The 16,222-nt window shown below is 33.7% G+C and overlaps 1 protein-coding gene across 1 annotated transcript; it reads left to right on the plus strand.

Moving 5' to 3' along the window:
- Nucleotides 1-1,797: 1,797 nt before the first annotated feature.
- Nucleotides 1,798-2,736, plus strand: LOC141516964 (olfactory receptor 4P4-like). The gene has a single exon (XM_074227912.1). It carries the CDS (start codon nucleotides 1,798-1,800, stop codon nucleotides 2,734-2,736), a length of 939 nt encoding a protein of 312 aa, XP_074084013.1.
- Nucleotides 2,737-16,222: the final 13,486 nt, after the last annotated feature.

Genomic DNA, 16,222 nt, shown 5'->3' on the forward strand with positions numbered 1-16,222 from the left:
CCTATAATTTCTGTCTAACTTTCTTACTGATCTGAAGTACTACATCATATTTTTTAACATTCGTATTTTTTATTTTACAAAGTAAAAAAATAACACTGTCATGTATACAACAAAATATGAGAGGATTCCTAAAATAAAACAGCAATTTTTGATTCCTAGTAAGCCTACTTAATAAATTCTGTTCTAACTTCTTCTAGGAGCCTGTGATGTGTTAGGGCATGTCTTACGATTCTCATTTTATGAAAAAAGTAAGACTCAGAAAGATTAGATATTCATCTAAAGTCAAACCGCAAGTTATGCAATAGCACACAAGAAATATCATCTCATTCAAGCCTAATCCCACTTTGTATCTTCCTCTTAGCAGTCACTGGCACAAGGGAGAAAAATGAATTTATCCTAATGGGTTTACAAGAAGGTGCATAGTTTTAATGAGGATTTTTCTTTGACTATCAACTATGTATGTAAATTCCAAAAGTCTATTATTCACTCTTTATTCCCTATTTATTTACTTCTGTGAGACTCAGTCTCTCAATGTCATAATCAAGTGTTTCTGCTTGTGAGAGGAAGAGAAAGAAACAAGTTATTAGTTATGAAAAAAGGCTTCCAGAGATTCTTTCTTTCTTTTCCCCTATTTCCTTTTCTCTTTCCTTCCTTCCTTCCTTCCTTCCTTCCTTCCTTCCTTCCTTCCTTCCTTCCTTCCTTCCTTCCTTCTTTCTTTCCTTTTCTTCATTACTTTCTTTATTTTTTGTATTATTACTTATTGTTTCATTGTTGTTGTTTGTTTCTTCTTTCTTGTTTTTTTCTTTTTTTTTCTTTCTTGGATAGATATCATTGTCCTGTTCTTAGCAGACATTTAATGCTTGAGATTGAAGGGAGCATTAATTACAGAAAGGATTTTGAGATACAGTCAGAAATTAAAATTTGAGATTATTAGGTTTATATTTTGCCTAGACTGAATGGAAAAAAAAATCATTCTTCATGCTGAGTGACAGAGAGAGAGAGAGAGAGAGAGAGTGTTTGTGTTTGTCTGTGTGTGTGTGTGTGCGTGTGTGTATGTGTATGTATGGTTGTATTTGTGTCTATATGTTTACCCTAGTGTCCTCGTGTGGTTATGGTTTGGAGCTTCAAAAGTCGATAATGACTTAATTTAATTAAATCTAATAATTTTCTAAGTCATATGGAAGTGGGAAAGGGCCTGCAAATCAATTGTTTATTATTTGCTTTTGATATACTTCTATAAATATGTTTATCCTCAATTTCTGAGGAATTTTAAAATATTAACTTTATCTCTTTATCTTTACATTTACAATACTTTCAATTATAGAAAGTTTAAATTTAGATAAATTTTAAAAGAGGAATACACAGGCACATGTATGTGTTCTTTATTATTCTATTTTCATTTTTGATCAAATATGTTGAACTTAATTAAGTTGTGACCAGGTTCACATCTTTCCTGGATTGAAGAAAAGGATCCATTAATGTTAAAATTAAACCTGTTTATTCTTAAGTTACTGTCATCTCTTTAAAATCAATGTGATATTTTTGAAACTCAAGATATCAATACATTTTATTGGCATTTTATTTTTATTTTAGAAACTTTTCTATGGAATGGATACTAATAAGACTATCTTTGATTCTCTATTCGATTTTTTTTTAAAAAGTTCAAAAGTTACAGTATTGATGTGAAGTTTGAGGTTACTTTCACAACAAATTATGCATTTACTATTAGCTAGGCTTTCTCATGTCCTTTATATTTTCAGGATACAATTCTGGATCGTCATTTCTTACTCTTAATATATGGAAACTCATGACAATGTCACTGAATTTATACTTTTGGGACTTCTTATGAAGAAAGAAATAAAGACAATGTGTTTTGTCCTTTTCACCGTCTGTTATCTAGCGATTTTCTTGGGGAACTTCATTATCTTCATCACCATCACATACAGTCATCTGATACAGCAACCCATGTACTACTTTCTTTGGCACTTGTCCTTCATGGATCCATGCTTTACTTCTACCACAGTTCCCAGACTGATTAGAGATTTAATTGCCTCAAGCAAGACAATCTCTTATAATTGTTGCATGACTCAGCTCTTTACTTTTCACTTCCTGGGAGGTGTAGAGATTTTCATCTTGGTGCTGATGGCCTTTGATCGTTATATAGCCATTTGTAAACCCTTACATTATATGATAATTGTTAACAGACAGAGATGTAACATGTTGATCCTGCTTGCCTGGGTGGTGGCATTTTGGCACTCCGTTGCCCAGTTATTTTTGATCCTCAAGTTACCTTTCTGTGGTCCTAATCAAGTTGATCACTACATGTGTGACTCAAAAGCCCTCTTAAAGCTCGCCTGCACAGACACACATGTTGCTAGTTTGTTAGTCATTGCTAACACTGGAGTGGTTGTGTCGGCAACTTTTGTAGTTTTGGTGGCATCTTACATCAACATATTATATCATCTTAGGAATCATTCAGCTGAAGGTCGGCGTAAGGCTCTCTCCACTTGTGCTTCCCATGTCATGGTTGTTCTTTTGTTCTTTGTACCTTGCATCTCCACCTATATCCAACCTCCAAATTCCTTAAATATTGACAAAGAGTTCTCAGTGTTTTATGCTGTGATTGCACCTATGCTGAACCCTCTTATCTACACATTTAGAAATGCAGAAATGAAGAATGCCATGAGAAAGGTGTGGTGCAAAAAATTGGCTTTCTTATTAAAAGAAAACAAATGAATTTCAATATCTGATTTTTTCTCTGATTTATTCATTTAAGAAATAAATGCTGGGCTCACAAGACTTTCAGGAATAAGCAACATCTTAGATTGCAATGACTATTGATGATCCTGAATATCAATAAATATTTCATTTTATGACTGTCCCACAGTCCTGTGTCCTTAATTGAATTTTAACTTTCTAGGCTTTCTGGAGCAATTGTCCCTAACTCTTATTGATTAAACATTAGAAATCAGATTGCATTTACAAAGAGTTATAATGATAAATACATAAACAGTTATTACCACTTCTTTCACTAGAAAGGGGAAGGGAATTTGTCTTATACATTAGCATATTTATTAAAAAGCACAATCCTTGTTTCAAATACAATTTCCCTATTGGTTCACTGGCTTATAAAGTCTTCCTTCTGTATTGACACAATGTTATATTTTCTCTAAAATGTTGTTTTGTTTTATATGTCATTTTAGCTAAAACTCCCATGTTAAGTGGAGATTACTCTCCGAATCTAGAATATAAGAATAAATTAAACAGAGTATGAGAAATACCTACATCCATTTCTTAGTGCCAAATGGCAAATGTTAGAACAGGAGAAGAAGAGGGCAGCTAGGTGGTGCAGTAGATATAGCATCGGCCCTGGAGTCAGGCGTAGCTGAGTTCAAATGTGGCCTCAGACACTTAGTAATTACCTAGCTGTTTGGCCTTGGGCAAGCCACTTAACCCCATTGCCTAGCAAAAACTAAAAAAAAAAAATAACAGCAGTTTATGATACCTATGCAGCAGATTAACTATCCTGCCTTCCCTCTTTCCTTCCTTCTTTTTTTTCCTTCCTTCCTTCCTTCCTTCCTTCCTTCCTTCCTTCCTTCCTTCCTTCCTTCCTCTCATAAATGTATCTTTAGCATAAACCATAAAATTCTTTAAAAACCTTTTAAGAATTCATCAATTTCATTAGTGAATTAGAATGTTGTGAAAAGAGGTGAATGATAAATACTATGACCAAAGTATAAAACAGCACAATCTGAATGATATAAGAACACTGATGAATGGAAAATAAATCAGTTTCTTGATAAAAGATGAAACATGCTTGAGACATTCTAAAATAAAGATGTTGGCTTAACATAGATTGGTATGACATATGAGATATATTGGACATGATCATTTTGGCATTTCTTTTTCTTGATCATAAATATTTGTAAATATTTATATTTTGTGTTTTATTTTGTTTTCTTTCGTTTTAATTTCCAATGGGAAATGGAGACATCCCAGGAGATAAATAAATTCTTGTTAATTGAAAGGGAATATATGTGTTTGTGTATGTGTGTGTGTGTGTGTGTGTGTGTGTGTGTATCAAGAAGGAAATTTAAAAAAAAACGGTTTATAGAGTAATGTCTCAAAATGATTTTTAAAAGTTTTTCCTCCAATATGTGAACTGGAAGTTGAATTGGTATTTAAAAGACTCTATTCAACAAATGAGAAATCTACAAATCCATTTTTCTTTTATAAAAATGTAACACCGGCAGCTGAAATCAATATTGAAACCATATCAATAGTAATTCTATTTTTTACTGTATGGACAAATTTCTCATTCTTTTATTGGATAACTGGATTTTCCATCAATATTATGTCATTTCTTTATTTTGACATGGTCTAGTATATATTGCAATAATAAAATTACTTTTGTTCTCTCTCTGTTTTATTCAAAATATTCTCTCCCTTGGTAAGCTGAGGAAAAGGAAAACCACCAACCTAAATCACATAACTTCTACTTCTACTCAGGACAAAGAAGAAGGAAATAGAAAAAAAAATAGAGATTCTTTCTCAAGGGGTGTGTTTTTTTTTTTCATACTTATATCCCTTCTCAAATGCCAAGGGTTATTCCTTAGACTATTCACTACAGATTTGGGCAGTTTGTTTTGAAATAGCACTTTCTTCCCCACCCCCCATATTTCTGTCCTTCAAAGTCTAAACAGAACAATATCATATATTAAAACAGTGATTTTTTTTAAGCTTTTTTGTAAGGCAAATGGGGTTAAGTGGCTTGCCTAAGGCCACACAGCTAGGTAATTATTAAGTGTCAGAGACTGGATTTGAACCCAGGTACTCCTGACTCCAGGGCCGGTGCTGTATCTACTATGCCACCTAGCTGCCCTAAAACAATGATTTAATACTCTTTAATACTATACAAATGAATAAAGAATTTTAGATCTGTATTCATTTATTATCTAAATTCAAATTTGTTTTCATTATAATATTTAAGTCAAAACATATGAAATTCTATAATTATCCTATTATTTTCAGCTTGTATAACAATGAGGTCAAGTCTAAATTGCTGAAAATGTGAGTATTCCTAATTTAAAAAGGGTAAAATCTTGATACCTCATAATCTGTTTTGGCTTCCTCTTAAATTTTTTAATATTATAAATTGGTATACAGTTTTTAGGTTTTCTTTAGTAAACTTGATCAATGGCTGACTACAATGAAATAATAAGATCAATAAATATAAAAAATTTGATTTTCCAAAGTTTTTCAAGACAATTTGTAGTAGATCAGAATGGATTTTGAGAAACTTCATAAAAAAGGAATTAACTAATTCATGTTCATGGGAGTGAGAATCTGTAAAAGTTATTATCAATAGTAAGAGAGAAAGACAAATGTTGTATATAATTGAGAAATAGAATATTCAATGCAATAAGTGATAGGAAGGGGAATGATTATGATCCTGATGCTGATAATGATGATCGTTAATATTTATATATTGTTCATAACATTTACAAATCATTTTATGAATATTATCTCTTTTAAATCATAACAAAAATATCATAAGGAAGGTCAGATATGATACTAATGTTGAGGAGTACCAGTATAAAATCAAAGTCATTCTTCATTCTGTGTGGGTTTGTAGTCCCCTTAAATAAATTTCAGAGATTTCCCAAGGTATGAAGAGAAAAAGTCTTTATTCAATTCTCAAAAATTGGACCTCTACTCAACCATATTAGATGGGAGAGTATAAGGTAATGACATGAGAAACAAGAAAAATATATATGGTTCCTAATGCAATCCCCCCCCCCCACTGTCCCATTCTCATTAGTTAAGAATGTGGTCTTCACAATCTAAGCATGTAAATTAATTAATTAATTTTTTAGGTTTTTTTTTTTTTACAAGGCAATGGGGTTAAGTGGTCTGCCCAAGGCTACACAGTTATGTAATTATTAAGTATCTGAGACTGGATTTGAACTCAGGTACTCCTGGCTCCAGGGTTGGTGCTCTATCCACTGTGCAACCTAGCTACCCCTTGCATAAATGAATTTAAAGAAAAGCATATAATCCACAGAGAGACATGTATCTCCTCCTGAGAAATGTATCCAGAATGAGTAGATAAGGAGTAAAGTCAGTTTGCTCTTTATATTCCACTCATGATAACATTTACTGACATCCCAGAAGTTATTTCTGGGGGGAGCAGGAGAGACATAAGACATAGCTCAGCTTATTCTAATCTATAATATTTCTCCTGAAGAAATATCAGACTTTGTCCCATTCAATCCCTCTTCTTTATTTTGTAATACAAATTTATTTCTGTGATATAAAGTCCCATTGCTGGTCCATCTGGTCATCATCTTCATGATTTATGTTGGTAAGAGGAATCCATCCCTGTCCCTTTAAGGTCAACATTTTATCTGATTAGAAGTGATTGTCATTTTATTAAGACTATCCCGAGTCACCCGGGTTGTCAATTGAATTAAACAGGGTAGACATATTGGCAGTAATATAATTACACAGAGTTTGGTTACAGCAAACAAAAGTATCTGCTTCCACCAATTGCCATTCAATCAGAACCTCCAGGAATTAGCAAAGGGAGAATTCCAAGTTTGAACAGGAATGGGCTAACTTCCTAATATCATTGGTGATTTCTTGAACCAATTATTTTTCTTTCACATGGTCATTTCTTCATTTTTCCTTGCAAGTCCACATTGACTCATAATCAGTTTCCCTTAACAAGTCACCAGTTTGTGCATCTTTACAAGGGATCCAGGTACCATCATTGCATTTCACATGAGTCTCAGTCCACCTATCTCTTTAAGTTGTACAGTCCAGCTAAATCAGAGATAAGACTTTCCTTAGATAGGATATACAGACTCATGTAGGATATAATCATATCACCCAATAATCTCCCTCCTTTTTATTTCAATGGAGAACATCTTCACCCTGCCTCTCCTCCTCCTTTTCATAAGGAGAAGGGCACAAGTAGGGGTGTCATACTTACAGAATCAAGGGGAGGTCACAAATACAGTTTCCCTGGATACACAATGTACACATAGGCTTGAGATAGTGGAGATGAACTGGTCCAGTATCTCTCCTCTCCTCTCTTCTTTTTTCTCCTGGAGACATGCACTGTCCTTCTGTATCTTCTGAATCTGTTCCAAAAAGGCCTCTCTAGCTCAGGTGATTAGTTGAGACTTTGTCTTCTGGTAAGGAAGCTGCTTAACATTTTCCACAGATCAAAACGCGTGTTTCCATCACAAGACAATGAGATTTGGGGGCTTATTACAATTTATATTTTGTTTTATTGCCATATTGATGCCCATACTTCACTTTAACGCAATAAACTTTCATTAGTGTTTTACTACATGAGCAAACTTCTGATGAGAATTATGACATTGACTCAAGCTTGTAACATAAATTCAGCAGTCATCTTTGTTCTAAGAGTATCCATTCAACCATTAAACTTTTTCATCTGGTTTCAAATAAAACAATCTTAATCTTTGCTCTCATTATAATAATGACTTAAACATCCTTAACCAAAATGATTTTTTCCAAAATATTCCCATATTGTCCTTTTCCTGGTATACTTATCTAACTCACATTCCTTTCCTTGAACTAGAAACTGTAATTATCCTTAGAATTGCCCATTCTTTTGCTTACCTAAATATCCCCTCTAAGTATTCTGCCTTCCGGATTCTGGCTTCCTTGGCTGCAAGTACATGACATTAACCAGCAGCATTTCATCCTGGTATCTGACATAAGAGAAACTTGATTAAAAGTCCCGTGATCTAAAATGGTTGTTTTACCTAATTGGAATGTCCAGTGAATACAATTCACTAAATTACAGTTACAATCTTAATGTTGTCCCAATTAATGAAACTCCTACCTAAAGCTCTGAGTGTCCTTCCTGCTCTAACCTTCTGTATACACACTTTAACCAATTTTCATACTTAACAAAAGATTGAAAAACCCCAATTGTCTCTATGTGGGGATTTTCTTTCCAGTTCTTTCCAAACTACTGACCTAGACTCACATTTCCCCTTAATATACTGTTCCATCATTCATTTTCATTAGCTCTTCTTGACTTTCATTCAAACTATTCTGGACTAGATTTACATAACTTATAGAGCTACATAAACAACAGATATGATTCCACTTTCACAATACAGTTTTAATTCCAAAGTTTTAATGTTTAACACTTCTTGATTACAGTTGCTAAAACCCTGGAGAAGGCAAACAGTCATTCAAAAATTCATTAGCCTAATTAAAATATTCCCTACCCCCCTCTCTTCAAATAAAATAAACTGAATAACTTTCATAGGGGTACAATCCTAAATCCTTTGCTGGGGTTCTGATCTGTTTTTAAATCCTTACATGTCCCATAATTTTCTATAGTAACTAACTATCAGAATCTATACTGATATACTCTTGAAGCTCTAATGATACCATATCATTCTGGAAAAAGATAAACTATTTAATTTCCTCTATACTGGCATGTCTTGGTAACCACATTATATACTTTAGGATTAACCTGACTGTCTTGTCTTTCTGAAATTTATTTTCCCACAACTTTCTCAAATTAAAATAGCATTTCTTTCTATGATTTATTTGTTTAACATATTTGGTAATATTCACTGTCTCATTCCTGTTTCTTTAGCTTCAAAATAAGGGCCCTTTACTAATTCTTCCTGAAGTAATTTGCTTTCTTAGCAAGTCCTTTTTCTGAAAGGGGGAGGGATTCTGGAAGCACAGAATCACAGAGAACAAGGAAGAGAAGGGAACATAAACAAGGAATGGGAGTCTCTCACAATAGTAGAACAAGGTGAGTATCTTGGCCTCAGTCAATTTAACAAAATAATCCATTCCTTTTTTTAATTAAAACAATCTAAACACATAAAGGCAGATGAGGCACAAACGTGGATTACACAAATGCAACAAATTTTTCCAAACTGACAATTTCAACATATATCAACAAATAAAAGCCAATGGCAAATTCCTGACATCTCAAGAATGCCATGAGCGGAGATTTCAGTGAAGGGTCTAACAATCTCTCACTCCCAAAGGCAGACCAAAAGAGTTCCTTGCTAACACAAAGTGAACCCAAAAGAGGGGATCCATCCATCACATCTGATACAGAATTCCCCTTTGGTCAAACGTCTAGATCCATAACCAGAACAAGCTTACCTCTGGAAGAAGCTATGATGGGATAGAAGCAGAATTTGGCTGAGGGTTAGGGTAAGGGGGAGGGAGAGAAAGAAGGGGATCTCATTCTTCCTCCCTTTACTCCTTCCTTTCCTACTTTCTTTCCTTAGCCTTATTCTCCTGATTCAAAAACATTTTTTCCTCTGGAAGCCATAAACTGGCATAAACTACTTCCTCCAGATTTACAGGTTCTCTTTCCATTAACAAATAGGTTCAATTTTTGACACACCTATTTTCAACAATGCCATAAAGAGGTCAAATGGTTCTATTTCCTATATATTTATTTCTGCCTACAAGACAACAATACTTAATCATTTTATTTTTACTTTTCCCTTTATTCTTTGGTAACTTATTCCAATCACTTAATCTTCTCCCCTAGGGACTTTTTACTGGTAGCTCTGTTGTCTTATTTGCCTTGAGGGAAGGCTTAGAACAGGACCCTTCCCATTTTAAATATTGACAGAGAGCTCTCGGGATCAAGTGCCTTTAGAACAAATACTCTTATGTCCAATACAGTGGGATCACCCCCAACCTTCAGTAACCCAAATGGTCCTGACCCTCCAGGAACCTAGTGCCTTCAGATTCTAAGATCTTTACCTCTTTTGGGCCCCGTGCTCAAAGGTTGCTGACTTGATGTCCTTACTAACCAGTCAGGGTTTGCCATTGGTTAACTTTTCTCTTCTTACAAAGTCTCTCCTCTTCTGGTCACTTTGCACAGAGGGGAAACTGAGGCTCTCAGATAATGGCAAACTGCCAAACTCGGGAAGGGTACCCTTTTGCCAAGTTCCAAGAGGTCAAGTGCCACCAATGGGCATTAAATCTCAGCCACAAGCCCTCAAACTGTGTGGATTTTTAACCCCTTTAAATAAATTTCAGAGATTTCTCAAGATAAGAAGAGAAAAAGTCTTCATTCGATTCTCGAGAAGTGGACCTCTACTCAACCAGCCATATAGATGGGAGAATAAAAGGTAATGAGACATGAACAACAGGAATATTATATAAATGGTCCCTAACGCAATCCCTCCCCCCACACTGACACATTCTCATTAGTTAGGAATGAGGTCTCCACAGTCTAAGCACATACCTTAATTTAAAGAAAAATATCTACTCCAAAGAGACATGTATCTCCTCCTGAGGACTGTATCCACACTCAGTAGATGAGGAGCAAAGTCAGTTTGCTCCCTACATTGCAGTCATGATAATATTCACTGACATCTCAGAAGTTGATTCTCAGGGGAGAAGGAACAGAAGACACATAATCCATAGATCAACTTATTCTAATCTATAATATTCTCCTGAAGAAATATCCCATTACTTCTATCCACCTGAAATGTATTTTGGGGAAGCACTATCAATATGTCTGTACTAGTACATATACAAATAATGGGTATAGCAAAATCTAGGCTTCAATATGACTTTTTGAATACCCTGAAAAACTGAATATATTCATACATGGAGACCTAAATAAAATTGCTAATTGAGAGGCTTAACTTGGGCCAAATCATAGATATGAGATTCACTTTTGAACCACTATAAAAGTTCCCATCTTTGTATAGTGACTGCCCAAAGAGAAGTACAGATTTCAGGCTCGATGTTTTTTCATGAGTAAAAATCAAGCAAGTATGAATCTGTCTTGTTATATATGATAATGTATGGTTTTAAAATTTTTTATCTCCCTTCAGCCCATGGCATTTTATATTTGTGTTCATTCCTTACTTCTCAATTCTATCCCTATATAACTATCTAAAAGATAAGAACTGAAAATATGTCAAATATATATCTTCTACTTATAACCTGTGTTTCAAAATCAGTCTACAATTATGAGCAAACTTTGGAAGTGACTAACTCAATCTTTCTTTCTTTCTTTGTTTTGGCGAGGCAGTGATGTTAAGTGAATTACCCAAGGTCACACAGCTAGGTAATTATGAAGTGTCTGGGGTCACATTTGAACTCAGTTCCTCCTGACTCCAGGGTCTGTGCTCTATCCACTGTACCACTTAGCTGCCAGTGACTAACTTAATCTTGGACAAGATTTCAGTTTGAATGATTGATTAGTATAACTCAGTACTTTTCAAGCCATTTACTCCTATATTGTCTGACCTGATTATCATGTAGTTGACTTTTCTGTCACATTTTTTTTTGATGCTGAAAATGAGTCTCTGAAAGGTTAGGATTGGCCTTATATCACAAAAGAAATTTTACTATAATAAGCATCATACAGATGCCTCTTGAATCTAGAATGTTCTAGATTTTCTTGCAAACCTCCAAGGAGAAGAAAATTAAAGAGATAATTCAGAGCTACTTTGCTGAACTTTATGTCAATAAATCTGATAACCTGAATGAAATGGATGAATATTTACAAAAATACAAACTACCAGATTAACAGAAGAGTAAAAAACATACTTAAATAACCACACTTCATGAAAAAAAATGAAGAAACCATTGATAAGTAAATTCTACCAAACATTTAAGGAACAATTAATTTCTATTCTACACAATTTTTAAAATTATGAGGAGTTTTGTCAAATTCCTTTTATGACAACAAAATGATGCTGACACTAAAATGAAGAACAACAAAAACAGACAAAGGAAATTATAGACCAATTATCTTAATGAACATTCATGCAAAATTCTTACATTTTTACCAATGAGATTATAGCATGTTATTACTAGGATAATACACCTTGATCAGGTAGGATTTATACCAGGTAGACAGGGGTGGTTCAAAATTAGGAAAACATTCAACATGATTGATTTTATCAATTGCAAAAACAAAAGAAATTATATGATTATCTCAATAGATGCTGAAAAAGACTTTGATAAAATAGATCATTTCTATTAAAAACCACAGAAAGTTTAGGAATAAATGGAGTTTTCCTTAAAATAATAAGTAGATCTCTCTAAAACCATCAACAAATATTATATGTAATGAGGATAAACAGAGCAATCCCAGTAAGATCAGGAGAGAAACAAGAAGGTCCATTATCACCATTGCTATTCAATATAGTTTTAGAAATGTTGACTTTAGCAATAAGAGAAGAAAAAGAAATTCAAGGAATCAGAATTGGCAATGAGTAAGCAAAGCTTTTATTCATAGCAGATGATATGATGGTATACTTAGAAAATCTGAGAAAATCATCTTAAAATTTCCTTGAAATTTCCAATTCAGCAATGTAGCAGGTTATAAAAATAAACCCACATGAATCATCAGCATATCTATATATGAACACCAAAGCCAAAGAACAAAGGGTAGAAAGAGAAATTTCTTTAAAAGTAACTATAGACAACATTAAATATTTGAGAATCTACCTCTCAAGACATACTCTGAAACTGTATGAACACAATTATAAAGCAGATCTAAATAATTAGGAAAATGTCAATTGGTCATTGTTAGGTCAAACTAACATAATAAAAATGAAAATTATGCAAAAATTAAATTTTTTGTTCAGTGCCATACCAATCAAAGTACCAAATAATTACATTATTGAGCTGGAAAAACAGTAGCAAAATTGATCTGAACAAACAATAAGTCAAGAAAGTCAAGAGAACTGATGAAAAAAAGGGTACAGAAGGTAGAATAACTCTACCAGATCTAAAACTGTTCTATAAATCAGCAGTCATCAAAATTGCCTCACCTTGGATAAGAAATAGAACAAATCAGTGTATTAGAATAGGTCAAAAAGAAACAGTGGTAAATTACTGCAATAATTTACAATTTGCCAAAATAAAAGACATTGGCATCTAGGATAAAAATTCACTATTTGACAAAAAGTGTGAAAACTGGAAATTAGTATGACAAAAATAAGGCATCTTAAATAATGATAAAAATGGGACAACATACCAAAACTTATGGGATGCAGCCAAGGTAGTTGTCATGTTTACATGAAAGAGACAGGAGGAGGGAGGGGATTGAATGGGACAAATCTCATTACACTAAGAGGTACAAAAAACCTATGGTAATAGAGGGGAAGAAGGGAGCAGAGGAGAAACACCTGAATCTTCTTCTTATCAGACTTGGCTTAAAGTCAACCTACACATACTCAGTTAACTTATAAAACATCTAACCTTTCATGTATTAAAAGGGGAAATGGGGAGGGGGGAAGGAGAAAGGGAAGGGGAGTGGGGGAAATAAGGGAAAATAACAAAAGGAAGGGAAGGGAAAAGGGAAAGGGGAAAGAAAGGGGAGGGTGTGATATAGGAGGGCAAACACACTGCAGGGGGTGGTATTCAAAAACAAAATACTGGGGACTATCGATAAAAGGGGGGAAAGGGGGAAAATACAAACAGAGGGAAGATAGCACAGAGGGCAATAAAGAATTAGTAATCATAACCTCGAATGTGAATGGGATGAACTCTCCCTTAAAACGTAAGCAAATAGCAGAGTGGATTAAAAAACAGAATCCTACAATATGCTGCTTACAAGAAATTCATTTGAAGCAGAGAGATACATATAGAGTAAAGGTAAAAGGTTGGAGCAAAATATATTTTTCTTCATTTGAAATAAAAAAGCAGGGGTAGCAATTCTTTTCTCAGACAAAGTAGCAGCAAAAATAGCTTTAAAAGAGATAAGGAAGGAAACTTTATCCTCCGAAAAGGTACCATAGACAATAAAGTCATTTCAATATTGAATGTATATGCACCCAGTGGGAGAGCACCCAAATTCTTAGAGAAGACACTGAAAGAATTACAGGAAGACATAGACAGCAAAACTCTACTAGTAAGAGACCTCAACCTTCCGCTATCAGATCTAGATAAATCAAATCATAAAACAAACAAGAAAGAAATTAGGGAGGTAAATAGATAGTTAGAAAAATTAGATATGGTAGACTTATGGAGGAAACTGAATGGGGATAGGAAGGAATTTACCTTTTTGTCTGCAGTACATGGAACTTATACAAAAATTGACCATGTACTAGGACATAAAAACCTAATGATCAACTACAGAAAGGCAGAAATAGTGAATACATCTTTCTCAGATCACAATTCAATAAAAGTCATATGCAATACTGGGCCAAGGAGATATAGACCCAGAACAAATTGGAAACTGAATAACCTCATTTTAAAAAAGGAGTAGGTCAAAAAACAAATTATAGAAAGAATTAACCATTTTATCCTAGATAATGATAATAATGAAACAACATACCAAAACCTATGAGATTCATTCAAAGCAACTCTCAGGGGATATATTATAGCTCTAAATGCTTATATGAATAAATTGGAGAAAGAGGAAATCAATGAACTAAACATGCAACTAAAAAAATTAGAGAAAGAACAAATCAAAAATCCCCAATTAAGTACCAAATTAGAAATTCTGAAAATTAAAGGAGAAATTAATAAAATTGAAAGCAAAAAAAACTTGAATTAATAAATAAAACCAAAAGTTGGTATTATGAAAAAACCAATAAAATTGATAAACCTCTGGTCAATTTGATTAAAAAAAAAGAAAGAAGAAAACCAAATTGCTAGTATTATAAATGAAAAAGGTGAACTCACCACTAATGAGGAGGAAATTAAAGTAAAAATTCACAATTATTTTGCCCAACTCTATGCCAATAAATTTGATAATCTAATTGAAATGGTTGAATATTTACAAAAATATAAATTGCCCAGGTTAAATGAAGAAGAGATTAAATACCTAAACAACCCTATCTCAGAAAAAGAAATTCAACAAGCCATTATTGAACTCCCTAAAAAAAAATCTCCAGGGCCTGATTGATTCACAAGTGAATTCTACCAAACATTTAAGGAACAATTGGTTCCTATCCTATAGAAACTCTTTGGAAAAATAGGGAAAGATGGAACTCTGCTTAACTCTTTCTATGAAACCAATATGGTGCTGTTACCTAAACCAGGAAGAGTTAAAACAGAGAAAGAAAATTATAGACGTATTTCCCTGATGAATATAGATGCAAAAATCCTAAATAAAATCTTAGCAAAATGACTACAACAAGTCATCACTCGGATAATACATTATGATCAAGTAGGATTTATTCCAGGAATGCAGGGTTGGTTCAATATAAGGAAAACTGTTAGTATACTCAATTATATAAATAACAAACCTATTAGAAATCATATGATCATATCAATACATGCTGAAAATGCTTTTGACAAAATACAGCATCCATTCCTATTAAAATCACTAGAAGGTGCCACTAGGTGGCATAGTAGATAAAGCACGAGCCTTGGAGTCAGGAGTACCTGGGTTCAAATCTGGTCTCAGACACTTAATAATTACCTAGCTGTGTGGCCTTGGGCAAGCTACTTAACCCTGTTTGCCTTGCAAAAACCTAAAAAAAAACACTAGAGAGTGTAGGAATAAATGGACTGTTCCTTAAAAGAATGAGCAATATCTATCTGAAACCATCAACAAGAATTATATTCAATGGGGAGAGGCTAGAGGGATTCCCAATAAGATCAGGGGTGAAACAAGGGTGCCCATTATCACCACTACTATTCAATATTGTATTAGAAATGTTAGGATCAGCAATTAGAGAAGAAAAAGTAATTGAAGGAATTAGAATTGGGAAGGAAGAGACAAAACTCTCACTCTTTGCAGATGACATGATGGTCTACCTAGAGAATCCCAAGAAATCATCTAAAAAACTATTGGAAATAATTAGCAATTTTAGCAAAGTTGCAGGTTATAAAATAAACCCCCATAAATCCTCAACTTTTCTATATATGTCTAGCTAGAAACAGCAGGAAGAGCTAGAAAGAGAAATCCCATTCAAAGTAACCTCAGACAGTGTAAAATATTTGGAAGTTTATTTGCCAAGACAGACCAAGAATCTTTTTGAAAACAATTATAAAACACTTCTCACACAAATTGAATCAGATTTAAATAACTGGGCAGAATCAACTGCTCATAGATAGGGAGAGCTAATATAATAAAAATGACCATTCTACCAAACTAAACTATCTGTTTAGTGCCCTACCAATCAAAATTCCAAAAAATTACTTTAATGAGTTAGAAAAAATTGTAAGTAAATTCATATGGAGAAATAAAAAGTCAAGAATTGCCAGGAGT

Source organism: Macrotis lagotis, chromosome 3, assembly GCF_037893015.1.
Source record: "Macrotis lagotis isolate mMagLag1 chromosome 3, bilby.v1.9.chrom.fasta, whole genome shotgun sequence".
Taxonomy (NCBI): domain Eukaryota; kingdom Metazoa; phylum Chordata; class Mammalia; order Peramelemorphia; family Peramelidae; genus Macrotis; species Macrotis lagotis.

What these genes read in the sequence shown, in the direction of transcription:
- LOC141516964 (XM_074227912.1), top strand. Translation starts at nt 1,798, where the DNA reads ATGGAAACTCATGACAATGTCACTGAATTTATACTTTTGGGACTTCTT.